This window comes from Cetorhinus maximus, chromosome 24 (assembly GCF_964194155.1).
Source record: "Cetorhinus maximus chromosome 24, sCetMax3.hap1.1, whole genome shotgun sequence".
Taxonomy (NCBI): domain Eukaryota; kingdom Metazoa; phylum Chordata; class Chondrichthyes; order Lamniformes; family Cetorhinidae; genus Cetorhinus; species Cetorhinus maximus.
The window spans coordinates 24,621,119-24,635,525 of NC_135902.1; the positions used below are offsets into that span (position 1 = coordinate 24,621,119).

General features: G+C 42.3%; 1 protein-coding gene across 1 annotated transcript in view; it reads right to left on the reverse strand.

Annotated features, from left to right (window-relative positions):
* The window catches only part of usp43a (ubiquitin specific peptidase 43a), a 581,344-nt gene that overhangs the window by 77,490 nt on the left and 489,447 nt on the right, over positions 1–14,407 (reverse strand). The window contains exon 8 of the mRNA XM_078570881.1: positions 2,924–3,035. Within this exon, the coding sequence (XP_078427007.1) occupies positions 2,924–3,035 (112 nt within the window). The remainder of the gene's footprint in view (positions 1–2,923; positions 3,036–14,407) is intronic.

The following is a 14,407-nucleotide window of genomic DNA, read 5'->3' on the forward strand; positions in this document are numbered from 1 at the left end:
CAGACATTTCATTGAACATAATAAAACCAGAAAATGCTGGACATACTCAACAGGTCAGGCAGCATCTGTGAAGGGAAACAGAGTTAATGTTTCAGGTTCTCATCAGGACATCAGAATGTTCTATGAAAGGTCATCACAACCTGAAACATTGGGCAGAATTTTGCCCTTGATGGGCGGGCGGGCCCCACCGGCTCGGCTGCGGGCGGGCAGCCTATCGCCGCCGCCGCCATTTTGAGTGGGCGGGCCACCTGACGGGAAGCGCTATGTGCTTCCTGTGCTAGGAGGGGGAGGAGTTCCCCATCTGTCAAAGTGTGCTCTTCCGCGCATGCACACGAAAGAGCGCACTGCTCCCTGAGACTAAGTGCTGCCTCAGGGAGAGCGCTGAAAGTTTTATAAACTTAAAAAATAGAAAAATAAAAAAAATTAACATGTCCCCCTCATGTGACAATGTCACACGAGATGAGACATGTTAATAAATATCACAAAGTTTATTAAAGTTTTTTAAAACAGACATGAAACCTCATCCCGCCGGTGGATGAGGTTTCACGTTGTTTCAGAAGCCCGCTGGAGCGCCTGGCCTGCCCGCCAGCCTTAAGGTTGGACGGGCAGGGTCTTTAATTGGCTTAATGATCCTGACAATGGCCTCAATTGGCCATTGACAGGTCGGCGGGTGAACAGCTGATTTCGCTGTCCGCCCACCTTCCTGAATATTTAAATGGGGCAGGATGACGTTGGGAGTTCCCCCCGACGTCATCCCACATTGGCGAGCGGGCCCCGCCCCCAACTCGCCGACGGAATTCTGGCCATTAACTAACTCTGTTTCTTTCCACAGATACTGTCAGACCTGCTGAGTACTCTTAGCATTTCCTGCTTTTATTTCAGATTTCTAGCATCTGCCATATTTTGCTTTTGCATTTTTTTTTAGAAAACATAGCTGTAATCTTGTTGCCAATTCAGAGCTGCCTCAGTCACACTGAAAAACCTTCAGAAAAATTTATATTGTAAGTTAATGGAACCCAGTATTTTGTTAATCAATGTTGCAATAACTTTTCCCTTTCCCAGATGTCAAACCTTAACTAATAACTTTATGGCACAGCCTTGGGATAGACTATAGCCACCATCTCATGAATTATTGGAATGCACACCGTGTGGCTTCAAGGTGTACTTGTGAAACATCAGAACAGATGTCTTGGCACATAAGAAATAAACATCCTACAATCCATCCAAGTGCTGGCAAGAAGGACTATGTTGTCCAAGTAAAGAAGTGGCTAAGGGTTCGACAGTTTATGAATGTACAGATGCAAGAGAGTACGAGTAGCTGTAGGAGTAGCTGTAGAAACACAGGATTGTAGTATTCTCTTCACAAAGTTGGTTGGAATTAAAAATTTATATCTGTAATAATTAAGCAATGACCAAGTATGGTCCTGTATCCCAAGAGATTCGGGTAGATATTGATTGCTTTTATTTTTTGGCAGACTGGGAGGAATCCAACTTATCTTCAAATATTCAAAAGTAGGTTGAACTGACTTTGTTTCAGGCAATAGCATAGCACTCATGTCATTCTCATGCAAGTTGTAGGAGGCATGCTTAATAGAACTTTCAATGTTGAATATTTTAAATCATGTCTGCTCTAAATCATTAAGCACCAACTTGAAAAGTAACCGCTAGGAAACCCAAATGTCTTTTCTTGATATCAATACTTATAGCTTCATTTTCACATTTTCTTTTAATGGGGAAGGGGGAGGGGCGTGTGAATTGGTCGTGCACAAAAAACACATTGCTAGGTATAATGTCAGTTTCCTGGATGTCAAATACACATTCTCTCTCCGTCTATATCCATTTGTAGAACTATTGATTGAAGTGAGATACAAGCCTGCAATGTAGTTGAACAGTTAAAACAATATATAGTATGAACAATAACCTTGAACTGTTTATGAGTGTCATCTAAACCCCAAGAGTATGCAACAGCCCTTCGCCTACTTATATTTGTTACTTTATTCTGAAAATACTCAACACAACTTGATGGTTGATGTAAATCCAAGCCATGAAATGACTTCAGGCATAACTTAATGAGCTCGGTTTGTAAGCACTGCAGACCTAATTCACTGGTGGTTTCTTTTTCCATAACCAGAATTTGTGTATTTTTTTCCCGTATCACATGTCTGATGAGTTTGAAGTGTTTTTAAAAATTTATCAAGATTTATTTATGCCTTTATTCTGCAGGGACTTCCAAACACTGCTCTCTCTCCTCTCTGAGGTACAAAGCTGCTGATGCAGTTATGTGGTCTTTGAGTTAGCCAGTGTGTACATTACAGAATACTGGGTGGTAGAAAATACCAATGGACGTTTTAATTAAACAAATTCTAACAATAAATGTCAGAAATGGACGCTGGAGCAAGGTAACAATTAATGATTAACCTCAGCACATAATATTAAGCTGAGGGAGATACATTTTGAAAGCTATGATCACTGTGTCTACGTCCGTGCAGTATAATGTCGGCAAAGTGCTTGCTTCAGAAATAATGCGCTGCATGGAAAGAGTTGACAACTCACTCCAAGTTTGGTATACATAATGTATGTTAGACTATCTTTGTGCTTAATGGTAGTTACAGGTCTGTAAAGTTTAGTAGATATGGGAAGGCTACCATCACACTATTCTGATCTTTATGTCAAGTGGGAAATATAACACCAAGTGTATTTGATGATCTGAATCACATCAAGTCATGTGATAGGGACTTTGCAAGTACAAAATCAGAAAATAACAATATAACATCAACAACAATAACAAATAAGTAACCTGTTAGGTAACTTAAATGAAATACTACCAGCTTAGTCTGGACTTGTGATACATCTATTTTTCTTCTTTTATGATAAACAACTTCAGAAGCTCCAAGTTTCCTAATTTAAATTGAACTCGACTGACCTGTGAATGGGTCTCGTTTCTCATCAGGTAGCAAATTTTGTTCAGGATGCAGTGCTGCAGCTGATCCCAGCTCAAAGATCGATCTTCCCTTACCAAAAATGGTGGACCAAACCTAAGATGATCAACATAACACATTATACAGTTAAAATGTTAGTTGACTGATAGATATTGATTGGGCTGTAGAGTCGCATCAAGCTATAAATGCATTAAATGGTTTTTAAAACAACAATATCACCACAGTGGGTTTTGCTGCAAGAGATTTTTATTCCCACAGTGAAACCCAATTGAATTAGGTGTTGGTAAATTTGTCCATGGTGGTGATAATCCACATCCCAGTAAGTTCTTCAGTTAGAATGAGTTGAACAGAGTACATTTTCTATTGAATACCAATGCATAAACCACCAAGCTATTTTTACAGTTTGTAAGTTTTGTGAAGGCATTGTTAATTAAAAGAGGCATCGAAATCTCTGTACAAATCACTCAAAGCCATCACTGATAATAAATGCAATTTACTGCTGTGTATGGAACATATATGTCAATGCAATGATTAATCAATAATTTGAATAGTGTGACTATTGTTAGAACTGAGCACGTTTTATTGATAAAGGAAAATGCCTTGAGTTAATTTTATGCTTCACTACAGATCTTTAAATCACAAATTGCAGCTTTGGATCTCAAAAAGGCGTTCAAAACAAAAACCGTGACTGAGTGGATTAAATTCTGGCCTTTTATTTCTGGGCCCATATGTTGCCTCTTGAATGCAGTCAAGCATCCCAAGGTACTTTACAGAAGAGAACAAGACACAAAGCAGCAATAGAAAAGTAAGCAGAGGTGACCTAAAATTCGATCACAGAAATAGATTTGGGGAGGTTTTAAAAGGCAGGGTGAGCAGTTATAAGGTGGAAAGGTTGAGGGATGAAATTCCAGAGAGTAGGCTGAGGTATTTGAAGACTCTGCTATTGATGATGGAGTGAATGGAGGCTAAGGAACAAGTTGCAAAGGATGAAGTGTGAAAAAAATAAAGAGGATGTTGAAAACAAAATGGGTCCGGAGGTAACAAAACTGTAGTTGTGCAGCAATAACTGGGGCGAGTAAAGATGCTTTCAAGGTAGTCTTGGTGTTGGATCAGCTGTGAGGTTTGAATCTCAGCTCAAGAATGAATTTTGGTTGTGAACAGTCCGGCTCAGCCTAAGCATGCAGCTAGAAAGTGGACAGTATAAGGGACAAAGGTTGTACGTTTTTGTTAGGTGCTTAATTTGAATAGCTTCAATCTTGATGTTCAGTTGGAATAAGCTTTGGCACATTCACAATTTGATGTCAAGCAAGCAACTTGACAGACGGAACTGGTCACAGAGTCATGGGGCAGAATTTTGCCGTTGGTGGGCGTGAGGGCTCCACCGGCTCGGCGGCGGGCAGACAGCTGACCCCCGCCCCCGAAACAGGGCCCGCCACCATTTTGAGTGGGCGGGCCAATTAAGGCCTGCCCAGCAGGCTGCCCGACAGGAAGCGCTATGCGCTTCCTGTGCTGGGGGGGGGGAGGGAATCCCCAGCTATCAAAGTGCGCTTGTTCACGCATGCGCACAAAAGTGTGCACTGCTCCCTGAGACTAAGTGCTGTCTCAGGGAGATTAGTGACGGTGCACAAAACTTAAAAAATAGAAAAATAAAAATATTATTAACATGCCCCCCTCATGTGACAATGTCACACGAGATGGGACATGTTAATAAAAAGGACATAAACTTTATTATACTTTTTAAAAACGGACATGAAACCTCATCCCGCCAGTGGCTGGGGCTCCTGGCCTGCCCGCCAACCAATCCCGCGTCGTTTTCCTGCTGGCGAGCAGGCCCCACCCCCAAATCGCCGAGGGGAAAATTCTGGCCATGGATGGTGCCAGTGAAAAGGTAGATGTGGGTGTTCTCAGATTATAGATTAAAAACAGACTCCATACATTGGTTAATTGTTATTCTGTTAATTGTGCATTTGTTAATTCAAAACATTATTTGTAAACCTTATTTTACAGTTGGTGCCATTATTTGTATAACTTATTTTACAGCTGGTGCTAAGGTACTTCTAGATTCCAGAAGATTGCTGCATGGCCATTAGATCACCTCAGAATCAGTGCAAAATATCACTATAGAACATTGTGACATCGCATGACAGTGAGTGCTAGACAGTTAGCCCACAACACTGCAAGTCCGCAGGACAGATAATCAAAGCATCTCACAATCTAACTAGCATCTATTAATTTTTACAAATTTGAAGGTTTCAAAGTAATTCCAAAGCTTAAAGACTATTATACCTTCACTCAAACCAGCAAACTGATCAGTGTCATAAATAGCAACGGCTACTTGTATTTCTATACCTCCTTTAATGTACGCCTCCTTCTAAACAGACTGAGTCCCACCTTGGAAGTAGCAATGCTCCTGGTTTTTGCACAGGCTGCAACTGTTCCAAGCAGTTCCTGACACTGACCTCACACACTGAGGCCGGTTTCCAGAAAGGCCTTTGTCGACTTATCCTGTGCCTATGACATTGTGGCACTTAGGCATGCTGCTGAAACTCTCCAAATTCATCTGCTGTGTAAACCCTACAACCAATCAACTCCATGATCAGCAACCGACAGTTATGTGCACACCTTAGAGATCAAATTCTGCCCCTATTTTTCTATGTTTCTGTCCACACCTAACCAACAATAGGGATCAGTCCTCGCACCAGCTCTCTTCAACATATATACCAGTGACCTCCCTCCCACAAAGTCACGCTCTTCGCATATATTGATGACTTGAGCCTGGCTTTCCAGGTTGAAGAACTTCAGGGCATTGGGAAAACACTCACTGAAGATCTATGTTCTTTGGAACCCTACTTCAGAAAATGCAGACTTTGACCAAACACTAGCAGGACTATCATTTCAGGCCTTTCACCTGAACAACTCAAAGGCCAGGGAAGAACTCCAAGCTCAGTTCTGTGGCTGACCACTCACCAACAATCCAATGCCAAAATACCTTGGCATCATTCTTGACTACATTGATCAACTGGGAACACCTCCAGAGCTCCAGAGTCAAGGTCAAGACGAGAGTGAATCTCATATGGAGACTGGTGGGGACCACTAGGGGCAGCAGAGCCAACACACTACACTCTGCTTCACTTGCCCTGGTCTACCCAACAGCAAAGTACTGCTGCTCAATCTGGCTCAGGAGTTGCCACACAAATGTGGCAGATATCCACATCCAGGAAGTCATCAGGGTTACTTCAGGAACGTTGAGACCAACATAATTTGAGTGGTCCCCTGGTGATATCACATAGTGAACCTCCTGATGTCCCAAAACATCCTCAAAGAAAACCACTGGCTGACAGATAATGAAGCACTCCCATTGGCTCAGGGCCTCAAAAAAATCTACACACCCATCTGAAATCCCATACTGGAACATATTCCACACTCAACAAACTCAGGCAGCCCCACATTCTGGTTGACTGCAAACATCACCATCTACAATCTGATAACTGACCCGCATGGTGAAATTCCCGGTTGCAACCTTCCACCGAAAATCTGGACAATGCTCAACCACTTGAGAATGGGCCAGGGAAGATGTAGACACTATTTCAAATCATTATCTCCAATAAGTGAGAGTCTAACCAAACCCCTGACATTCAACAACATTACTGTTGCTGAACTCCCCTGCCTGGAGGTTACCATTGACCAGAAACTGAACTGGACTAGCCACATAAACACTATGGCTACAAGAGAAAGTCAGAGGCTAGGAATTCTGCACTGAGTAACTCACCTCCTGACTCCCCGGTCTCTCCACCATCTACAAGGCACAAGTCAGGGGTGTGATGGGGAATACTTCCCACCTGCCTTGACATTTGCAGTTCCAAAAACTCTCAAGAAGCTTGACACCATTCAAGATAAAGCAGCCTGTTGACCGACACCTCGTTCACCACCTTAAACATTCACTCTCTCCACTGTGCACATTGGCAGCAGCGTGTACCATATGCAGGATACACTGCAGCCAAGACTCCGACGATGGCACCTTCCAAACCCGCAACCTCTACCACCTGGTAGAGGAAGTGCAGCACAGATGCATGGGAACACCAATACTTGCAAGTTCTCCTCAAATTCACTCACCATCATGACTTGGAACTATATCGCTGTTCTTTCACTGCATCAAAATCCTGGAATTCACTCCCTAACAGCACTGTGGGTGTACCTACACCACATGGACTGCAGCAGTTCAAGAAGGCAGCTCACCACCACCACCATCTCAAAAGGAAATAAATGTTGGTCTTGCCACGATGTGCACATCCCATCAATGAATGAAAAAAAGGTTTCTGCTACCAGCAGCATGGAAATCAAAACAGTTCAGCAATGCCATTGCATTCTAACTATGACAGATATCACAATCAACATTGGCACAGAATGGCATAATTTATTAGTTCCAAAGTCTAAACAGAGAAAAAAAATTGACAACAACTTGACGAGGCAGGTGCATAACCCAATTAATATAAATATTCCGCATGTCCTGACAATCCATAGCCAAACAATAACTTGCATGATACAGCCCAAAACATGATGTTATAAACCAATATTTTATACTTTTCTTCTGCCTTGCCCTGAAGTCAATGACTCATACACAAGTAATAGAAGCATGAATGAGGATTTCAGCAATAGATGAGCTAAGGTGGGGTGAAGTTGGACAATGATAGAGAGGTGGAAATCAGCAGTTTGAATGACGGCAGGGATATGTGGTCGGCAGCTCATCTCGGGGTCAAATATAACACCAAGATTGTGAACAGTCTGATTTAGTTGCCAGGGAGGGGGCTGGAGTCAGTAGCTGCGGAATGGAGTTTGGAGTGGGTACCGAAGACAATAGCTTCAGTCTTTCCACTCTAGTTGGAGGTGATTCCTGCTCATGCAATGCTAGGTATCGGGAAAGCGGTTATCCAATTTAGGGTTGTGGGTATTCAGAGAGGTGATGGTGAGATGGAGCTGGGTATCATCAGTGTATATACAGAAACTGAAGGTGTGTTTTCAGATGATGTTGCTGAGGGCAGCATGCAGGTGAGAAATAGAAGGGGGTCAAAGGCAATTTCTGGGACTTGTGCCTCTGAGTCAGTAGGCCATGGATTCAACTCTCACTTCTGGACACATTCTGGGCCGATGATTCAGTGCAATATGGACCTGGTGCTGCATCATCATGTGTTTTTTTCAAATGAGATATTAAATTAAAGTAATCTTGGCCTGCTCAACAATTTGAGGAGTAGGAAAATTCTGCCAGTGTCCTGACCAACATTTATCCTGGAATTGACATGACTAAACAGAGATTATCTGGTTATTTATTTCATTGCTGTTTGTGGGACCTTGCTCTGTGCAAATTGACCGATGCCATTGCCTGCAACAGTAATGGCACTTCAAGATGCATTATTGGCTGTGATGTGCTTTGAGATACCTTGAAGACATGAAAGGTGCTACATACTTTCCTTCTTAAACCAAGTATTGTCAAGCTGTTCAATGATTCATGAACAAAAACTGCAATAAAAAGCTCAAAAAGAACAAGAAATGTTTAGTTACACCTTGAACTTCGTACAAGGTCTTCCACTTATTAAACTTAATCCACTCAGACTGCCACTTGAGCTTTTATAGGCACTTACAATCATCCATTATACTCGTCTTTCTCTCTTTCCTGTTCAAAACCCAACAAAGGATTGTTTGGAAGAAGTTACTCTTGAAGTTTTGAAAGAATTTGATACAATCATAGAAATTTGTATTCAGGGAAAGTTGTTGATAATTTCCAACATTTCCTTCCTTTACTGAAAGCTGATAAGAGAGATTCATTTACATTGTACCTAAATCTAATAAATTGTTTTTAAGCAGTGTTATTATAATTGCAAGTTAGTCTTCATGGTAAGAGTTAACACCACATAAACAACAGAAAAATCCAGTTTTCAGAAGCTAGTATTTAAAATGGAGCCATTGTCTCAAGGCACTCATAATTCTCACTGTACATTGGCTATTTAAACAAATCTCAGCTCTTTGGTGTTGCTGGAAAAGGCAGGGGAACATGTACACTCTCAGAATGCAATCCTGATCCTTCAGGGTCCCAGTCAATTACCAAGCGCTGTTTTAAAGAATGATTTATTGGGCATGCATTTCCCCTGTTGTTTTTGCATTGATATATTGGTACTGCCACAAAAAAACCTTAATTGACTTCATGTCAATTCCCCCATTTAATATTTACAATTTATGCTTTCTTGCTGATTTTCTTTCAAGTTCATAGAAGAAAGACTTTTGTAGTGAGGCTTGTACTTATGATTAAGGAGGACTGATAGACAAAATTCTTTCACATTCAGGAGATTGCAAGCTAAATTTGAAGCTCATAGAATTGAAGGCAAGCTACTGACCTGGCTAGGAGACAGGGTGAGCAGAAGAAGGCCAAGAGTATGGATATTGGGTGGGTACTCTTAATGGCAGGATGTTACTAGCAGTGTCCGGCAAGGAGCGTGTTCAGGCTTCAACTATTCAGTGTATTTATTAACAACTTAGATAACAGAGTAGAAAGCCACACATCCAAGTTTGCTGATGACACAAAGATAGGCCACATTATAAGTAGGCAAATGGAATCATAAAATTCCAATGAGATAGTAATAGATTAAATGAGTGAGGAAAACGATGTCAAATGGGTTTTAATATAAGCGAGTGTGAGACTGAAAAAATATAGAACAGAGTATTTCTAAATGGTGAAAGGCTAGAAGCAGTGGAGGTCCAAAGCTACTTAGGGGTCGATGTATACAGGTTATTAAAACTTCATGGGCAGGAACAAAAATAATAGAAAAGGCCAATAGCACACTTTTTTATTTCTAGTGGACTGGAACACAAGGGATTAGAGGTCATGTTGCAGCTATACAGACACTAGTTAGACCAGATCTGGAGCACATTGTTCCATTCTAGGCACACCTGATGAAGCATAGATTGGTCTTGGAGGGAGTGCAGGGTAGGTTTACAAGAACGACTCCAAGGATAAGTACTCCAAGGCTAAATTACCAGGAGAAATTATACATACGGGGGCTGTATTCTCAGGAATTTAGAAAGCTCAATAGGTGATTTGATCGAAGTTTCCAAGATATTAAAGGGAACTGACAAGGTAGATAGAAACCAATTTTGCATGCTGGGGAGTCTAGGACTGGGAGACATAGCCTAAAAATTAGAGGCGGGTCCTTCAGAAGTTAAGTTAGGAAACACTTCGAAACACAAAGGGAGGCGGAAGTTTGGAATTCTTTTCCACAAACAGCAATTGATACTAGATCAATTGCTAATTTTAAATCACTTGTAACACCTGATGCTAAACTGGCACATCTCAGATTCGCCTGCTGCTGATTTCATTGGTGTGCAGCCGTCAGCCAGTGCTAGTACTCTTGTGCGCCTGTGTGTGGTGACATTATCACACACTGGTAATTGCTGGCCCCTCTCTCTGGCGTGCCCTGTCTGCCATTGGGCCATTTCCCTCTGCTGCCCTGATGCATTACCAGTTTTCTCCCCAGTCCATGCTATACGATGCTCTGGTCTCTGACCATTGCGAGCCACTCTATTGGGCTCCAACTTGCTCTCCCTGTTGTCAATACTTATACTACTCTATGAGCAATTCAAACACCATCTCACCTGGTTACTATTCCTTCTGGGCACCACAGTATTCACCGTTGCTCCCATCAATATCAGTTCCCCAGTCGCTGGTTAACGGTCACAGAATGAACTTAATCAGTTTCCCTGGCAGTGATGATGTCCAGGTATTTTAGGATAGAAAAGATCTTTATAATTCTGTGATGTTCATGAATTTTGAGTCTTGCACATCACCAAAATAACACTGCATCTCACTACACGCATGGCAATTTTTATACCTTTGACACCACAAACAACTTCTGTAAAATTCCAATGCAGGAAATTATATAATGTTAGCACGTGGACATGTCTGCAGTTTGGGAAATACAGCAAGTCCTCATTTTAAGTGCCCCATTTTAAGTTGTTCCACTTTAACATCATGTTTATATTAGGGCTGGTATGCACACTTAGTGCTGGGATTTCCATTTTAGTGTAGTTTCGTGCTGGCTGAAGTAATGTGTATTACCTGATCTGTGCCATTTTGGAGTGGCCTCCCTCACTCACCGATCCTCCTGCTTGCCAACTCCCTCACTCACTGACCCTTCTGCTTTCCAACTCCCTCGCTCACCGACCCTCCTGCTTTCCATCTCCCTCACTCACCGACCCTCCTGCTTTCCGTCTCTCTCTCACCGACCCTCCTGCTTGCCGCCTCCCTCACTCACCGACCCTCCTGCTTGCCAACTCCCTCACTCACCGACCCTTCTGCTTTCCAACTCCCTCGCTCACCGACCCTCCTGCTTTCCATCTCCCTCACTCACCGACCCTCCTGCTTGCCAACTCCCTCACTCACCGACCCTCCTGCTTGCCGCCTCCCTCACTCACTGACCCTCCTGTTTGCCGCCTCCCTCACTCACCGACCCTCCTGCTTGCCGCCTCCCTCACTCACCGACCCTCCTGCTTGCCGCCTCCCTCACTCACCGACCCTCCTGCTTTCCAACTCTCTCACTCACCGACCCTCCTGCTTGCCGTCTCTCTCGCTCACCGACCCTCCTGCTCCCCGATGCTCCTGCTCGCCCCCTCTCCCGCTCATCAACCCTCCTGTACCCCGACCATCCCACTCACTGACACCCCCGATTTGCCACTTCTCTCCCACTCTCAGTTCCTCTTGCTCCCTCGCTCACTTCCTCCCTCTCCCAAGCTCTCGCTCATAATGAGGAAGCAAGTAAAAAGAGTTAACACATTTCTTTATATTTTTCCATTCATTTTATTTTAATAGTTATTTAATTTACAAATGTAACAATTTAGGAATATACAGTATTTCAACTTACAGGGTATAAAGTTTTAACTTTTCTTGATGAGATAGGTCCTACAGGTTTTAAGTACAGCTTTTACTTTGGTTGTAATGGAAAAATCTGATTTGCTTAAAGCTGTTTCATTTAAAGTTGCATTTCTCAGGAATGCAACTGCCAGGTTAAGTGAAGAATTACTGTAAAGTACAGCAAAACGTAACCAAATAAGCAGAGTTTTCTGACTGCCGCTTGGGTTATTTCTACTGAGGCTAACATAGCACTCTAACCAAGAGGGAATTCCATTAATCTGTTTCAGCTTTTCTACATACTTGCTGTATTTTAATAATCAGAATTCTTGAGTCGCTGGCCTGGACATCACAGGCAGTGCAACTACATGTGCGGGAATTGTATCTTCTGCAGTTCAGGGTCACCAAACGCAGCTATTTTAAATCTGAGATTGATAGATTCCTAATAACCAAAGGTATTAGTGTATGGGGTACTTTTAGTTATGCCACAGATCAACCATGATCTCAGTGAATGGTAGAACAGGCTCAAGGGTAAATAACCTACTCCTGTTCCTATGTTCCACAACAACTAATTCAAGCTTCTTTCAGATTTTGATCTCTTGACTGACTGTTTTCGGTTACTTCAGATTTGGGAAAAATTAGACAAAAATAATTTCCTGCTGTGGGGGAGGAGTAAGAAATCAATGATTGTGAAAATAAAGGTGACCATTACACGGTTCATTTAGGATATAGCTGTTGGTTTTTGCAACATTGTTGTACAAGTCGTGGAGATTCAACTCAGGAACTGTCATGGCAGCTGTAACCCTGTGAAAATCAGAGAAACAGGAGCAACGCTGAAACAGTAGACGTGCACCTACATCGGGACTAAGTGCAGTTCAAAGAAAACAACCTTTGAATTTTGATATGCTTTGTTCAACTACAGGAATCATCTTTTGATTTTCTGCATGGTGCAATTTGAAGTTCAAAGGGCAAGAGAGGTATATGTCAGGCAGTGTACACCCACCTCAAGTAGTTTTGAGCTCAAAGTACAGTCCGGTCTTAAAGCTGGTAGAAGAAACCTCATAGCGAAGTTATGGGTGTTGGGCTAGATCTGACGTCATTAAGAGAGTGAACAAAATATGGCATCTTTCATTTTGTACTGGAAGAGGTACAAATTTAAAAACGAACGTGTAATTAACTGAAAACTGCTGTATTGATTTCTGCCATTGTTCAGTTGTTACTGCTCACAAACCGTAGTCCTTAGTTTAAACTACATGGGTCGTTGGAGTGTTTATCCTTCTGAAGACAAGAGAAAGAACAAAGGCTTGTGTCAATTCAGGGAGCTAATTCCAGTAACAAGGATTTTTTGTTTGCCCTTGAGCAATGTTACATTACCGGATGTTGTGCAGATGAAACCAAACTCTTGCTCAGAAAGAGATATTTATGAAAATAGTTTTTAGTGCTGAGTGTGAGACAAGTATCTAGACAAAACCAAAAATTGTAACATGAAACTCTGCACGCATGGTAGTACACTTCCTTGACAACAAAATTCAAATTTACAAAGGCAGCTTAAACAAGGTTATACCTGGCAAAAACTCAAGCTGCAGATTTTCATCTCTGAACGGTAAATGCAATGTAAATCCACCATCAAAAGAAACACCTACACTGAACCCGAAAGCTTCAGCATAAACATTTTTCTGTCTGTTGACTTATGTGTGACATAACATTTCTTGGTTTATGTACTCTACATCAGCAGCTTGCCTCAGTCTTACACTCAGAAGAGAACATCCTACCTAATCAGGGTGAAGTTTCCATACCAACCATCTTGTGAATTCACTGAATAAGATTACTAATTTAATGTCAATTATCCATGGTTGTATTTTTTTGAAAACAGTTTTGTGCTTTCAACTATCGAGCAATTGGATTGAGACAGCCCAAATTTATTTCACATAGGATCTTTCAGCCAGCGGATAAACAGCACATGAGTCCCATCAGTCTGGGCTAGATTTGAACCCAGTGCCCACAGTTGAAAGGCCAGGGTCTGCCCTAAGGTGGGGCTCTCTGGATCATCGTTGTCTACTGTGCCTGCACAACCTAACATTACGAAGTGGGGAATGTCTTGGCTGAGGGAGATATGAAGGACCGAGATGTCTCCTTCGGCAAGGAGGACAGTGAACGGAACTGACAAGGGCCAGTATTTCACTGAGCCACATGTAGAGGCCATAGCAGGGCTACAATGTGGCAGACCAGCCTGTGTCAATCTGATAGCTACCAGATTCCAGGCAGAGTAAACTGCCAGCACATTTCCTTGACATCTTGGTTTTTTATCCTCTGCTGGCTGGCAGGCCCCAGCTCCTTTTTGGTTGTAGACATCATACTTTGCTCTAATGTACCTTGATTTGTGAAAGCTGAATTAAATTGCACTAGTTACTGTATGCCTTGCTGGTGGTCTGTTCCTTTGCATGTGCCAAACTATGCTAAATGCATGCATTGAAATTTGAACAGCACTCAGTTCTCCCACAACCTCCGGAACCTGTAAGTACAATTGTGATTTTACACATGTCCTTACAAAGTCCATGCACATGACAACTTGGAA